This window comes from Plutella xylostella, chromosome 23 (genome assembly GCF_932276165.1).
Source record: "Plutella xylostella chromosome 23, ilPluXylo3.1, whole genome shotgun sequence".
Classification (NCBI taxonomy): Eukaryota; Metazoa; Arthropoda; class Insecta; order Lepidoptera; family Plutellidae; genus Plutella; species Plutella xylostella.
Genome location: NC_064003.1, coordinates 3664151 through 3678787, shown reverse-complemented (window position 1 = coordinate 3678787; position 14637 = coordinate 3664151). Strand labels below are relative to the sequence as shown.

Below are 14637 nucleotides of genomic sequence, written 5' to 3'. Positions count from 1 at the left end.
AAAAAAAACTAACCATAGACTCTCTTTCACTCAGCGACGGACCCAAACGCGTGGCGTCTCGGCCGCATTGAGGAGACGGACCACGAGACGCCCGTCTGAGGATACCTGCCCGTGGCCGTGCGCTGCGGACCGAAGCCCCAACCGCTCCCCCGCAGCCGCTCCGCCAAACGGGCGCGCCGGTAAAATGCCACCTCCTTGGCATTAAAGACACAGTGACCTTTGTGTGTTGTGAAAAAAAAACAAGTTATATTTATTTTGTGTCTGTGAATCGAATGAGGATTTATGGTTTATGGTCGTGGTGGCGGGAAGGAAAGGAACTCTATGGTGAATATTAAGCCGCGTACACACCGGGCCAAAGAACGCCCAACGAACGCCAACGGTTATCCCAACGATGGATATTAACATACATAATACAGGGCAGATTGCAGAAACTAAGGCCAACGAAAAACGTTCGTTGGCGTTCGTTGGCCCAGTGTGTACTCGGCTTTAGACGGTGAGCCGTTTTCGTTGAGAGCAGTCAGTTGAGTGTTGATGTGAAGTCAATAGATGGCGTTGTCACCTCGTAAACTAATATTGTCGAATATTAGACAAATTATGGTACCTATCTATTTTATTTAGTAATTCGTGAACGTAAATATATTTTTTTATTGGTTCATATCTTTTCAGAATAAGGTATACAACACAATGTTAAATAGTTTAGTTCCAACTGAAACGCCATCTATTTTCAAAAAGTCCAAACTTTTATAACAAATCCCTCATTGGAGGTGATATTATGTAAATGCTCTTCAAGAGGTGATATTATTCCTAGGTAAAACATAATGCCTATCAAAGTCATATTATGTATTTACTCAATTTAAATTAAAAAAAGTCCCGTAAATATCCCGTAATAGGTATAACTTATAACACCGTGATTTTTTTATTAAGATTTAAAATGAAAGTACCTATTTATAGATATATCTTAATAAACGCACAATTCCAATATCACATAATAATAAGTTGATGGCAATTGTTATCAGATCATAATGGATAAACACTTATTTTATTTGAGAACATAAGTACCTATTCCTACATAAATTGTCTACGTTGCACAAATAATAACTTTATATTAGTGCACGAGTACTTACATAATATTATAGTAATAACTATCTATTTAGGTGCTTAGTTAACAGCTATAATATGGCCTCTTCTATAAGTTATGAATGGTAAGACCTGTATGAATACAAATGCCATTATCTAATTGCTTTTAAGTCTTACAGAAAATCACGGTTTGAGTATGTATTTCAAAAACTTTTTAATGTTTGTATTTGCACTTGTTGTATTTTTTTCCCTAACGGAAAGTTCCTATATCTTTACCCTTAGGTAGGTCGATTAATAATTATGTATAGTTGGCAAACACGAAAAAAGTTTACGTCTTACTTATGGCATACAAAGTAGCGCCTCTATCGACAACTTACATGAAACTATTAAAAACCTACTGAGGGTATGAGTACTTACGCATGGTCGTTACTTTTATGTAAGATAACAGCTGGCCATAAAACTATCGTATTTCTATCAAATGTAAAAAAATGCGTTAGATAGAACCGGTTCTTTGCAAAGAATATATTTTAGTACGAAAACTTACATCCAAAAGTGTACTTGTTTACGTACCTATTCATTCATTTATTTACCGATTTGGTCAACCTATTTACCGCTTGCTGATAAACGCTGAGTTGTTTTTTTTTATATTGGCCAAATTCTACCCTGTTGGTCAACTTATGTGAATCGAACGGTATACTTTACTTCTTACCTTAGATTTAATCAGTTAGCGCTAAAAAGGTTTCATTTTAACACGGATGTAACACAAATGTCTATGATTATTATTAAAAAGCTTGCGATCGTCAAGTGAAGTCAAGTCTTATCACTTCCTTTCGCTCGCTCAAATAATGTGGCTATGAGATCATGAGAGTTATTGGATCAAGCCATAAACTAGTCGTTATCACTTTTTGCAACAGGCATCTATTTTAGACATGTACAAAAATTATACCTTCATAGTGCACCTACCTTTGTAAATGGAAATCAAAGCAATAACGCCACAGCATACTATATTATGTACTTAGATCCTTATTGGTGATTGGTTATTTAATTTATAATATCAACCACAGCTACTGTATCTATCACCTTAACACGTATTACACTGTGTGTAATGCAGATATAAATATGAGAGTATTTTGAGTAGGTTAAAAAAACGATAAACAATGTCTTAAGTAACTATTTTAAGTATTTACCATAGGTTTGAAGGTGGGCTTTAAAACCTAACAATTAAAGAAGTACATACCGATAGTTAGCTACATAGGTGTCCCAAGACAAACAATAATTAAGACATAGCTATAACATAAATGTATTTTTAAACTAAACGTTCTATGTGTACATAAATGATAAAAAATATAGCAGAAAGATCGGAATTGTAAAAGAAGTATTTATTAAAGTGTGCTTAAAGCTTTGTATTAGGTATGAACGAAAAGTAAAGATCTCGATAATGTTTGGACTGAGTATTATGTTAGTCGTTTCTTGAAGAATATGTCTGATGCATAGAGATATTATAGTCAACTTTACTGTAATTGGCTTTAAATTTACCAGTGATGTTAAGATTAGTTAATGCTTAAAAAATATTATTATGATATGTAATTAATTACTTACCTGTTTGATGACTATATTGGAATTTGATGATACTTACTTCTTTGTTCGGTTGCATTTTATAGTCTTGATTTATTTTATTTTAAATAAACTAGTATGTTGGTCAACAACTCGATACTCACAACACCATAATTATAAATTTTATCAATAATGTAAAATTATATGTGATTAATAAATGCCTGATTTTAAATATAACATTCCAGAGATGATTTCTAAATTTAGGAATAATATTTCACTATCAAATCCTAAATAATACAACAAATAATGACGCACTGCCAATGCAACATATTATACTTACCTACTAAACTGATAAATAATTATAATGCAAATATATGAGTAGATCGACGGTTTTTTTCGAGTTTACTGGAATTGTTACAAATATATTGATTACTTGTTGGCCCGTTGGTCGTATATATCTGAATGTGAATTGATAAAAAAAAATTGTATGTGCTATAATTTATGGCTCTGCAGACGTCAGTCTTTACTTGCCTTGATTTCTTATTGTGATTTTTGAGTGGAAGAATATTTAATTAGAATGCCTTAATAAATTGCCATTTTGTGATGATGAATGTGTAAAATGAGAAAGTATAAAAATAGTTATTAAATCGTAGTAAATGTTGAACTCAGATATAGGATAATAAAATTAACAAATTGTGTAAGAAAGATGTTTTATTCTGTTATCACTTTTGAATATTGTGACCATTGTTAACAGTAGGTTGAAAGTAATAATTTAACATAGTTCTTCAGTTCCAGATTGCATGGTACAATGGTATTTCCCAATTTTATTTTAAATTATTATGTCACAGTATATGGATTAGGTTTATTAAATTATACCTTTGTCATAGGAATAGACCATAAGCATGGAACTCTCTTTACCAAAGACTCAACATAAAATTCTTTAATCCAAGTAATAAATTAATTTACATACACATACATCTGATAAAGATGATACAAATAAAATATTTATGTACATAAAATAGATCTCTTCATATCACTGTCACGAAAGAATCTCACAACAACCTGTTAATTAAGTAATAAATAATGGAACTAAAAAGACCCTTCATACTATGAGTCATCAAATGTCATTCTCCCTGTACCATGCTGCTTCATGTACCTCCGGTACTGTTTGTATTTATTGTTTTCGGCAAGTGCCTTTTTAGCCTCTTCATCCTTTATCTCTTTCCACACTTTAAAGTTCTCCTTAATCCATAATTCTTCATCTAAGTACTCTTGCTTCTCCTCATCTTCTACAGCGTTAAACTGATGTTCACCTAAGTTCAGGTTCTTTCTAATTAAATAAAACTTTTCCTCCTCACCGTAGGGCTGCTTCATGAGAGTGAACTTCCAGAACCAGCGCAAGTACCAGTAGACGTAGTACGAGATGGTGTAGGGCAGGATGATGAGCTGCACCCACAGGATGTCGGTGACCTCCGGCCGAGCATATGCCCCCTTAATGTCCATCTTCTCCTCGATGACTCGTCGGATTATCCGATCCATCTCCTCTTTCTGTTCAGCTTTACTCTTCTTGGTTTTCTTGCTACTAACTTCTTTTGTTTCAGCTTTGGCTATTTCTAATGCTTTATTTCTATACTTTGGCACCGTCATGAAGTACTTGATAGCGGTGTCATACTTAGACCATCCACTAAAGTACTGAATCAGGGATATTATTGTTATCGTTACTGCTATAACAATTCTCACATCCACTTTGGGGGCCATTCGCCTCCTGTAATATCTGTAGTAGTGAGCATAGTATTCCTGTGGGTTGTCCAACATGTAGTCGTAGTCGGACCTTTCTTCTTCATCTCGGAGTATTTCGTAGGCGGTCGCTATTTCCTTGAATTTCTCTCCCGCCTCCTGTTTGGCGTCAGGATCGCGGTGTAGATCTGGATGGTATTTCTTGGCTAGTGAGCGGTAGGCTTTGCCGATCTCGGACTTGGTGGCCTCGCGGGTGAGCCCCAGCACGTCGTAACAGTTCTCTTTACCGCAGTAGATGCCCTCGAGGAGATGGTCGGCTGAAGACACCTCCGCCACTTTCCACGTGAGCGTGAGAAGCAACAGACATTTTATCGACGTTGTCATCGTGTTGCTCGTTTAAAACTAGGTTCCTTAATAATTATAAATGCACACTGGCTTTAAACTGTTTTTATATTCATTTATAAAATGAAATAAAACTTTTTCAACTCAATTTCGCGATTCTATTGACATTTTATCTAAAGAGCTGTCAGTCAACGTGTGTGTCAACGTCATCTATATTCCACTCTGCGTCACTTATAGATGCGTTCTGATTTTTTATTTCACTAGACAAAGGAATCCCAACATATCTTAAAATAATAACGGCCTCACGTATCTTTTCAACAATTTATTATATGTGTGGATTTTTGTAAGGTGTTGTTAAGTTTTATAGCAATAAAAATTTAGCAGATTACTCAGGACGCCCAAAAGTACACTTGTCCAAAATTAATAATGCACATGCAGATCTTCACACCCGAATCATTAAATCCTAAGAGCCTTAAAAAAACACTTGCATTTTGCACCTTGTTCAAAAGAAGTGGGAGTCAATATCATGTGTCACATAATCGAAAACAACCGATCTGTCAAAGATTTCTATGCGCATTATCAATTTTGGATAACTGTAACAATAACGATAATGTTTAACAAATAAATAAATCCGCCAAGATTTTTTAGACCTATCTGTAATGGATCCAGTCCAGTCCATCCCGTCCGTACATACAGTGAAACTATAAAGTCCTGAAAATAAATGAGGGCGCAACTATCTTTCATGTAGCATCCCTATATAGTGAAACAAAACCGACTTTGATACTTGTGAATTGTGCCTGTGAACTTCCTACCCATTTCTGTATTTTTAAAACTACTTACCACCCACAAAAAAGCACTTATTCTAGCTAGAAGGTGTTAATATGAAGGCTAATAGTGAAACCAATACATATTTATTTAGATAACGTCATTACAACTGTATAAAAAACTGGATCTGTTGACGAAAGGCACACATAGTAAACTCATCAATTTCTCTTTTCGGACGGCCAGTTCTGTTTCTACCAGGAGTTAGAAATGTTCCAATATTAGAGCCCGCTTTTTCAATAAGCCGGACGGTACTGTCCGATACCCCTATAAAATAAAATAAAACATGCTTATTTGAAACTAACCTTAAGTTAAGAGAAACAGAGTTACAAAATGTGAATTTAGTAAGTAAACAAAAAATATAAGTAACTTCAAGTAACTATCAAAATATTATAGTTTGACTCAACTTAAACCAGATCAAACCTACAACCAGTGATATGTAAACAATGTTCGACTTGGGCTCTAAACTTAGGTTTATCGATAAATGAAGCGTTGGTACTAATAAAATATGTATTATTACAATTTGTACAATGTTACATATCCGACATAGACGCTGTACGAGCGTAAACATCCTCCAAATTCGACAAAATGTGTCCAGCTTGATGTTCCGCTAAACATTGTTTAAAAACTCGATAAATAACTTCCCTAGCTTGACTCCGAATATTTTTCTTCATCTTCCTAATTGCAACCATGCGTAAATAGTTGCTTTTATCTAGATTAGTCTTATAATTAATAAGAAAATTCAAATAACAGCCAACCACCAATAGCCATAAACAATTGTTATGACTTTTATGTTTCTTTTCTAATGGTGCCAGGCTCCTGAAAATTTTAGTTCCTCAAACATTCATTTCATGAATTAATAGTTTCACTGTATGATAGATTCTCTCAATCTCAGAATAAGTATTGCTTTTGTTTTCTCACAAAAAAAAAAAAAGTATTGCTTATATTTATAATTTTATATTAACTTGAACGCATAAGATTTTATAATCTGTACTACCTGTCATCTTGACAATCAGCTGTTTTTTCACGTGTGTTGTGTATTTTTCACCTGCAAGCATTGTATTTGTGGGTTAATTATTTGATTTGTTGTTTAAAAATGATAAGAAATAGTTTTGAGGACTTCTCCAGTGATATATTTTTCTTCCTAACTGGAAAAGAACCTAGCCAGAAGAACCAATTGATAAAACGACACACGGAACACCTGCATACTCAGGGCGACTGCAGTTTTCCCAACACATTGAAATCGTGGCACGAATACGTGAGAAAAGACGGAAAAAGCATTTGTGGAGAAAATGTAACTTTACTAAAATATATAGGAAAAACAACTGATGATTTGATAGCCGCTAGTAAACAATGGCATTTGAAAGTGACTAAAATTAAAGAGGTTAAAGATCGTATACATTTATTCTTCGATAGACCAAGCACTATCCAGCAAGGCTTAGCAGAGAGTGTTCGGAACCACGATATATTGAAAACTAGACTCTCGGAGAAAGTATCCACAGTACAAACTGACCCACTTTGCACCCAAACAGATGACTTAACCTCATTAAGGCTTCAATGCCTATCAACAGCAATAGAGAATCTAAATGCTGTCTCCAATCTAACTTGTAGTGTAATGATGACATCTAAGTCTTCCAGTAGTGCACCGGAGGGCACTAGGTTAGTCTTGGCTGGAACAGTCCTTAATGCAAAGACGGGAGTCAAAGAGAGTACTATTACGGCTGAGGAGTATAACAGGTATAGTCTAAATTTTGTATTTAAATCTTATAAAATTCTCAATCTGTCCATTAGATATCTTCCTGGCAATAATGTACTAATATTTTCCATTGACCATCAAGTCAAAAGTTGGAAGGCTAACATCAAATAGGCTTTCATCCCACAGTACAACTTTACTGATAAAAAAATTGCTTTCCAGACTCCGGCACAATGAGATGACACTAATAGCACAACACAAGTATGGAGTGCGGGCAACTGCAGACACCAAGCTGAAACAGTTTATAGAACACCTCGGCCAATCAGCAGTGGTCTTTGAATTGTTGCAAATAAAGCCCTCCAGTGCTATCAAGATCAATTTTGATAATGCAGCTTCTGGATCTAGTAAAGGTAAGGAAATTAAGGAATTCAAAAATTCCTTCAAACATGAAATAAAATTAGTTGGGCAAATTAAATACTTTCTAAACTGAAAACCCCTGATGTCCCTAAAACATCTTTATATTTAATTTGTCACATACTTTATTTAGAGGATTGACTTCTAGCCTAAAGTAAAGTAAAGAGTCAGAGATGCTATATAGTTTTAATGTAGCTCCAAGTAATACCAATTAATGTTATAATTTCAGGTGCAGCATTTGTGCTGTACAACTGTGCACGACTAGAGACAATGATCCGAACCTACAATGACAAGGTGAAGGAAGGAGTCTACCCCGCTCTGCCTCCATTTGAGGAGGCTGACTTCACATTACTCAATCAGGAGGTAATCAATAGTTTACTGTGATCCAGTGTTAAAAGTAATAATAATTGATAAAAGTTCTGTCCTGTTAACTTTTCTTTAGAATTTATTATATAAATTGAAAAATGGTAATTTAAGTTTAAACCAATTATTATTATCCAAGAAGATAATGGTAGCAGTCAAAATCAGTAATTCAGTCAAAATAAATCACCTTACTAACCATACCACGAATTGCAGGAAGAATGGGTCCTAATATACAACTACATAATGGGTCTCCCTGAAGTCCTGAACATGAGTGTGGACAACAATGGCCGCTCGGTTGAGTACCGGCCGCACCACATCTGTAGCTTCCTGTCCTCTATGGTACGGGTCTTCAGCCAGTACTATAGAAAAGTACGCGTTTTGACGGTAAGTTTAGAAGCTTTAAGATACAGTCTGGAGCAAAGAACTCTGACTCCTCAGGGTGATTATGCTACCTGCGGTTTCTTTACCCTAGATTGCATTAAAATTTATTTAATTAAATACTAGAAGTATATTTATTTCGGAATAATTCATATTTTGTTCGTAACCATGTCTGACTTATACCTACACTATATTAGTCACAGCACAGTTTATAAGTAAACAATAAAATTTAAAACCTTATTAATCGAAAGATCATACATATTATTAAGATTAAAAGGTATACCTACAATACCTACCTATATACTAACCTAATATACATTTATATCGGCTCGATCGGCATACCCTTGAGTTAAACTGACTGTTAAATCTTACTGACCATCCTGATCCCGGACCACCTGTAAATAGGTACATTAGAAGTGCGATGCGAAGTCACTCGGTCCGTGCGAACTGCGAACTCTTATCATGTGCGTTTACATGATACGTTACGTTTATACCCGGGTTTCACAAGCTGGTTTAGCTGCGTTAGGTATTATAGGTTTGCGTGTGTGTGTTGCACTATGAACGTGTGTGTTGTTTTGTTTCAGGAGCCGCGGAAACATTTATTGCCTGTGATATTTTCCCGAGTCCACATGCTGATAATACTAAATCAAACATTAAAAATCTGTTTAAATATATTGAATATTAAAAGCGTCACGCAAATGTGAAAAAGGAGGTATTTATGTGTTTGAATAATATTTTTTCGACTGCTCCGGTAAGAATACATAATAAATTCTGATTGTTAGAGTACTTACCTAAGGTTCTAAACTAATCTATTTTGTACTAAAATGTTACTGAACTAATATGCAGCCACGTTAGGTTAGATATATCCAAGTACACTTTAATATGAAAGTAGTGTAAATAAATAATTTGGATTTATTATTCTCAAAAAGTTCATAAATAAAATAAAACAAATTTCAGTTGTTACTTGTTAGGTAAGTACCTACATGGTACTTTCCATGTACGGTCAGCTAAATTAGTACCTAACCTATACTGAAACTTGTGTATCTGGTCAAAATAAAAATAACAATACAATGCGTCTGAGTTTGAAAGGGCATTATTGTTTACAGCTAAGTATTCAGCTACTAATGAAGCAGATTGTACTATCAAAATTGGTGCAACACAAGTAAGTACTTAAGTAAAGAGGCATGCGTCATTTCTGGTATATCTAATCAGTAATCAATAGAGTTCAATGTACATCTGTGCGTGAAATAGATCAACTAATCATTCGCGTGCACTCTGACTCTGATCACGAGCGCAGCGCAGGTAGCAGGCAGGTACCCGCAGCATTTATGTAACAGCTGATGAATGTCCCTTCGATGCATCGACAATATTAGATGTCGTTTTTAGGGAAAAGGGATAAAAAATTAACTTGGTCAATAATAATATGTAGGTAGCTTTTATGGTAACGAAGCCATTGTAATCTAAACAAAAAACCAACCCGGTTAAGCATTTATTGTAGTAAAACGATAGCGATGCCCTCAGTCCCCTGCGCGGTGAGTCAGGCGGGCCCGAGCCGTGCCGTCCCGCTGCCGTATCGTATCACTATCAGAAAAAAATGTTTTGTTTGGAAACATGAAGTTCACGTGATTGACCCAGGTATTTTATTGTAGCGGCGGCGGCCCGCGATTGGCCGGCCGAGCAGGCCCGAGCGCCCCCGACGCCGCCCGAGCCCCGCCGAGCGCGCGCCGCCTCCGCCAGTGTGTTTTTGCCGTCGGTACACGCAGTCGTCATCGACACGACAAACGCTTTTTATTTATAGTTAATCGAATAAAAGTCGGGTTCCGTTTGTGAATACCTGTGTCAAACCAAGGAAGCGATAAATATGAGTATTGCTGATCTCATCCAGGCTGCTGAATTCATCGAAAGGCGAGATAGAGGTAACTTGAATTTTCTTTGTTTGACTTGTCAATCGAGTGCAGTCGCACACGTCAACATGGCCCCCGCTATTTATGCGTTCGATAATCAGCTGATTCTGACGCGCTGGCAGTGTTGTTTGTTGCAGAGGCCGAGCACGGCTACGCGTCCACGCGGCCCAGCGAGCGCAGCCCGCGCCGGCCCAAGACCAAGAAGTCGCAGGGAAGCAGGTGAGCAGTGCACTAATATAACTACGTGATACGTGCAGTTTCACTCGTCACGTGAACCAGTGACGCCGCGGACGGTTACTTATTGTATCTTTTCTGTTCCAGGACGACTCATAACGAATTGGAAAAGAACAGGTCAGTGGATGTTTTGTTGTCTCAGTGGTGCTGTGTGGTTGTGTGATGTAACGTGGGGCGAGTGACCTTGGTCTGGCGGAGTCTCGGCGCTCGAGTAACCCACTTGGCAGCCACGGCCAGGGCCGCCGCACGCCGTGTCGCCGTCACCTGGAGCTCCAGCGACCGCCTCAGTGCCCAGCTAGCAATAGCTAAACCTAGCCCGAAGTAAGTTCTTGTTTATCGTATCAGGCCGCCTCGTCCCGGCTTAGGAAGTACGGGACTCAATAGGATTCATTGTTAAATTGTTATTAATTCCGCATTCACGCTAGAAACTCCGTGCGTAGATGAGGAATTCCTTTCGATTGGCGCGAATATGTGTTTTGCGACGAATGCAACTTTCTCCGTTTCATACTGCACAGAGCGCGTACAGTAGATTATCGTGATTCGCTTAGAATGTGGTCGGTAGGCAATTTTGCGGCGTGCGGTGTGATGCACCCACTCAAATGTAGAAAACTCGTTCTAAACTAGGCAAGTACTGGCTCATTAGCCGGCGCGGCTTGCGGCTCCGCCGACTGACTGCTATTACTTTAAATGGTTAAACTGAGACGAGTGTTACGGTGTCTTCTCCATTCGGGGAGAAAGGCAAGATTGATGGAGTGGCTATTTCGTCGCTCGAGTGCTAGCCCCGTGTACCGCCGGTAGCTGCCTAAACAAGAGCTGACGCGTGACAAATTGCATCCACAAGCGGAGTCGGCAACAGCCTGACCCACAATTTCGTACGCCCTCATTACCTTTGATTGGCGTCGCTAAAAACTTCTAATATTGTAAATGCGAACGCGAGTGCAATTATAGCTTGTACATGCAGTCATTGTAGACAAGGCTATTATTCATCGCGCGGGGCGCGGCGGCGGCGGCGGGAGGGGGGGGGGGGCTCGCGATGCCTGACGGAGCTCGTCACGAGCGCTGTCACCCGCCACGTCACCACAACTAATCATAAATATCCACTTCTCCATCGCCACTACCTCGTAACAAACAATAGCCCTCGATTTTCTATCTAACCCCAAGGACAAAGACGGCCGGAATTCCTCAGATAACACAATCCTATTACATCGATGTGTATGGAGCGTCAGAGACTCCCTTTTTATGGGTCGTCGAAAGCTTAACATATTCCGAATAGTTCGGAATCACTTCAATACAATCTTATTTTACGACGCCGGCTGATTTCAATGCCGATCCAATTGGATCACGACTGGATGTGTGCCATTCTGATTGGGGCATCAGTCACTTAAGACAAATACTTGGTTCCCATCCCTAGAGCGGTTGTGCGGGCTGTTTATTGGCAATTTACATAATGCGAGAGGTGCTCACACTCGGCTGGCATCACCGTCGTCGCGGTAATTTTCCAATAAACCCCGCGGCCGGCCTTGCAGCCGCTCCGGGCAATGCAACTCGACAGTTTTTTAAACCTCGTAACCTTGAGATTGATCTATTGAGCGTGACGTCGGACTTTCATTGCAACGTGACGCATCGCTATTCCAATGTCCCGATATACAATTTATAACCCTCCGCTCTCCAAGACTAACGTTTATCCATCTTTACGATATTGTTCCCCTCGGGTGCTCGAATGTTTCGGCGGAATGGAATGGGGCGCGGTCGCACCGTACAAAACGCCGAAACAGGCTTAAAAACGTATTACGGAATGATTAAGCGCGGGCTCTATCATAATATAACAACGTTGATGAATGGCCCCGAAAACTTTGCTTGATATTTTTCTACTTCGCTTACGAAGGCAAGCTGATTACGGGTCAACGGAACGCTATTCATAAACGCCAAGTTCTTTAGATTAGGAAATCAATCGTCCTTTGATTTTATTTCTCGATTTCGCTTTATCCTCCGCGAGAGTTTTTTAATTAAAGTGTTCCGAAATACAAAATTTTACGGGCTTTATGCCTCCCCTTATAACACGTCGTCGGTATAAAATGGAACGTCATATCGTGTCTATCTTGTCTTTTCCGATTTCCCCGATAACGATTTATAGAAGGCGATATGACAGCCTGTCTGCCGCCATCCCTCCTTCAGTGAACGTCGTAAATTGCCGTATCATCCCGAGTAGGTACCTAGTTACTAAATATAACCAACTTTTCTTTGTTTGTGTCGGATGTTGTTTATCCCAGGGTATCGAGTTTAATGGCTGCTTTTACTTCGCAATCGTTACATTTGATAAATCCTCCCAATTGCTTTGCCAGTGCGCTGTGAATCCTGCTTCGGTAAGGTTTTTAACATAAAGTTGGCGTCATTAGGTAATTGGATAGACGATTTGTTAGGCGTGCTTCAAATAGCCGTCTGTGTTTGGTGTATAAACATCTGTTGTCAAGCAACCGATGGTGTTTTAATTCCATTAGTATTCACCAGTAATTACTAGATTATAGTAGCAATAGCAACGAGTAAAGAGATTATTCTACTCAGGACAAGTTTAATTTAAGTATCTTCGTTTCCAATCAGCATGCTGAATATTTTTGAATGTAATAAGCCGTCGGAGGTGCCTGATCGCCGGCAGACGCGACACGGATTGAAATTCCATTGACACTTGCATTTCTGAATCGACTCGAAATGGCATTCGAAAGCCGAGGTCGGTGCAGCATCAATTTTGCTTCGATATCGATTTGTTGCAGTTTATTCTCGTAGCATTGATTCCCGATCACGGTCATGTTAATGCGGAGTCGTGCCGTGAGCCGACGCTGTTCTGTGATCTGTTTGATGTTGTTTTTCTGCTCTAGCCGGTTCTGCTCACGTTGCCTTCACGAGTGCTGAGACTTTGTGAGCATAATCGAGACTTTCAAGAGTCGTTAAGCCCACGCCCTTCTTTTTTAGTAATAGTTGCGCCTCCCACGCACTCCGCGCCGTAGAATCTTCACTGTGCCTTGTTGGGTATCTAATAATCGAATGTGAAGGTACAAAGAACTCGTTTACTTGATTGTTGGTGTATATCGCGGGCGACGACCGCGGCTAGAGCGCGATGTTTGCATACACGTTTCCGTAACATTTTTTGAACCGCGCTTCGGACAATGGATTTCGTTAATCTCTGAGGTTTTAACAAAATTACATTAAGCTCTGCTCAGTGTTTTAACATAATCCTGACGGTTTTTACAGATTGCACTGCTTTTAAACAAGCAGTCTAGTTTACAATTGAAATGTTATGAAGACATACAATGCAATTATTTAACTATAATAGTTAGTCATCGCTTAGACTTGCGTGACACATTGGTCAGGTAGACAAAACAATACGTTTTCTTTAAAAGACTATCAATTGACTGCGGCTAACACGAGTTCAGCAAATGCCGAGTTATTGCCGAGTTTTGTTCTATCTTGTTAACCTCTTTTAATTTAGTTTTAATATTATAGTCTTTTACAACTTAACGTTACAATTTTTTACTAAAGTAAACATTCACTGCACGGCATAAAGTAAGTAGGTACTTACCTACATCAAGTACTTCGCAAAAAGAGAAAGTAAAAGAAACGAAACCGTGTTTGTTGCAAAGAAAAACTTACGTGAAATTGCAAAGTTTTTTATATTATTTCATCATCAGCCAACCAATCGTCCACTACTTTACTGGACATACACATTATTTCACAATACTTATGAAGCTGTGCTTATTCGATGATCTTTAATAGGTCAATCGGTATTAATTTTATTGCAAAAGGATAAAATTTCCGAAATTCTTTGAAAAATATATTCTTGACTTTGTTACTCATCATCTTTTGTATTATTGTCTGTGCCTGGGCTTTCTTCAGAGTCCATGTGTTTGTCTCTTGTGTGTGAGTCAGCACAGCACCAGCGTGCATTGTGCTGGCATCGATGATAATTCCAATCGTGAGCACTCGCCCGTCTAATGCATAATACGATACGTCGCGTTAGTAGAAGAGGTCAACTTTGAGTTCAAACTTATTAGCTGTACCAAAACAGCATTTATAATGACCCAGGGTATGACCATTCTCGTTTGCGCTTGTAACACACGCGCAAAC

At 38.4% G+C, this 14637-nt stretch overlaps 4 protein-coding genes across 7 annotated transcripts in view; 3 read left to right on the top strand and 1 right to left on the bottom strand.

The window, feature by feature from the left end:
* The window catches only part of LOC105383541 (blood vessel epicardial substance), a 40337-nt gene extending 40110 nt beyond the window's left edge, over nt 1-227 (top strand). For both annotated transcript variants that reach the window (XR_007267633.1, XM_038113360.2), the window contains one exon: nt 35-227. Coding sequence is in view for 1 of the 2 variants with exons in the window: in XM_038113360.2 (XP_037969288.2) it covers nt 35-99 (65 nt within the window). In the remaining variant the exon portion in view is untranslated. The remainder of the gene's footprint in view (nt 1-34) is intronic.
* Nucleotides 228-3324: 3097 nt separating this feature from the next.
* Nucleotides 3325-4908, bottom strand: LOC105383540 (dnaJ homolog subfamily C member 25 homolog). The gene has a single exon (XM_011553608.3). The coding sequence runs from the start codon at nt 4750-4752 to the stop codon at nt 3739-3741; it is 1014 nt and encodes a 337-aa protein (XP_011551910.3). The 5' UTR covers nt 4753-4908; the 3' UTR covers nt 3325-3738.
* Nucleotides 4909-6542: 1634 nt separating this feature from the next.
* On the top strand, nt 6543-9095 carry LOC105383539 (DALR anticodon-binding domain-containing protein 3). The gene is made up of 5 exons (XM_011553607.3): nt 6543-7269; nt 7448-7635; nt 7869-8002; nt 8216-8386; nt 8965-9095. Exons 1-5 carry the CDS (start codon nt 6629-6631, stop codon nt 9082-9084), a joined length of 1254 nt encoding a protein of 417 aa, XP_011551909.3. The 5' UTR covers nt 6543-6628; the 3' UTR covers nt 9085-9095.
* A 950-nt stretch (nt 9096-10045) lies between these two features.
* The window catches only part of LOC105383554 (max dimerization protein 1), a 187619-nt gene continuing 183027 nt past the window's right edge, over nt 10046-14637 (top strand). Inside the window, exons 1-3 of one of the 3 annotated variants that reach the window (XM_048629421.1) lie at nt 10046-10296; nt 10422-10503; nt 10606-10635. In XM_048629421.1, the coding sequence (XP_048485378.1) occupies nt 10242-10296; nt 10422-10503; nt 10606-10635 (167 nt within the window). In that variant the 5' untranslated portion in view covers nt 10046-10241. Of the gene's footprint in view, nt 10297-10406; nt 10504-10605; nt 10636-14637 lie in introns of all 3 variants that reach the window. The other 2 variants (XM_048629420.1, XM_048629418.1) reach the window with 2 other exon arrangements.

Excerpts from the sequence above, each read along its gene's own strand:
- LOC105383540 (XM_011553608.3), bottom strand. The coding sequence starts at position 4,752 with ATGACAACGTCGATAAAATGTCTGTTGCTTCTCACGCTCACGTGGAAA.
- LOC105383539 (XM_011553607.3), top strand. The coding sequence starts at position 6,629 with ATGATAAGAAATAGTTTTGAGGACTTCTCCAGTGATATATTTTTCTTC. Across the intron at positions 7,270-7,447 it reads ACGGCTGAGGAGTATAACAG|ACTCCGGCACAATGAGATGA; the intron begins GTATAGTCTAAA and ends ATTGCTTTCCAG. Across the intron at positions 8,387-8,964 it reads GAAAAGTACGCGTTTTGACG|GAGCCGCGGAAACATTTATT; the intron begins GTAAGTTTAGAA and ends GTTTTGTTTCAG.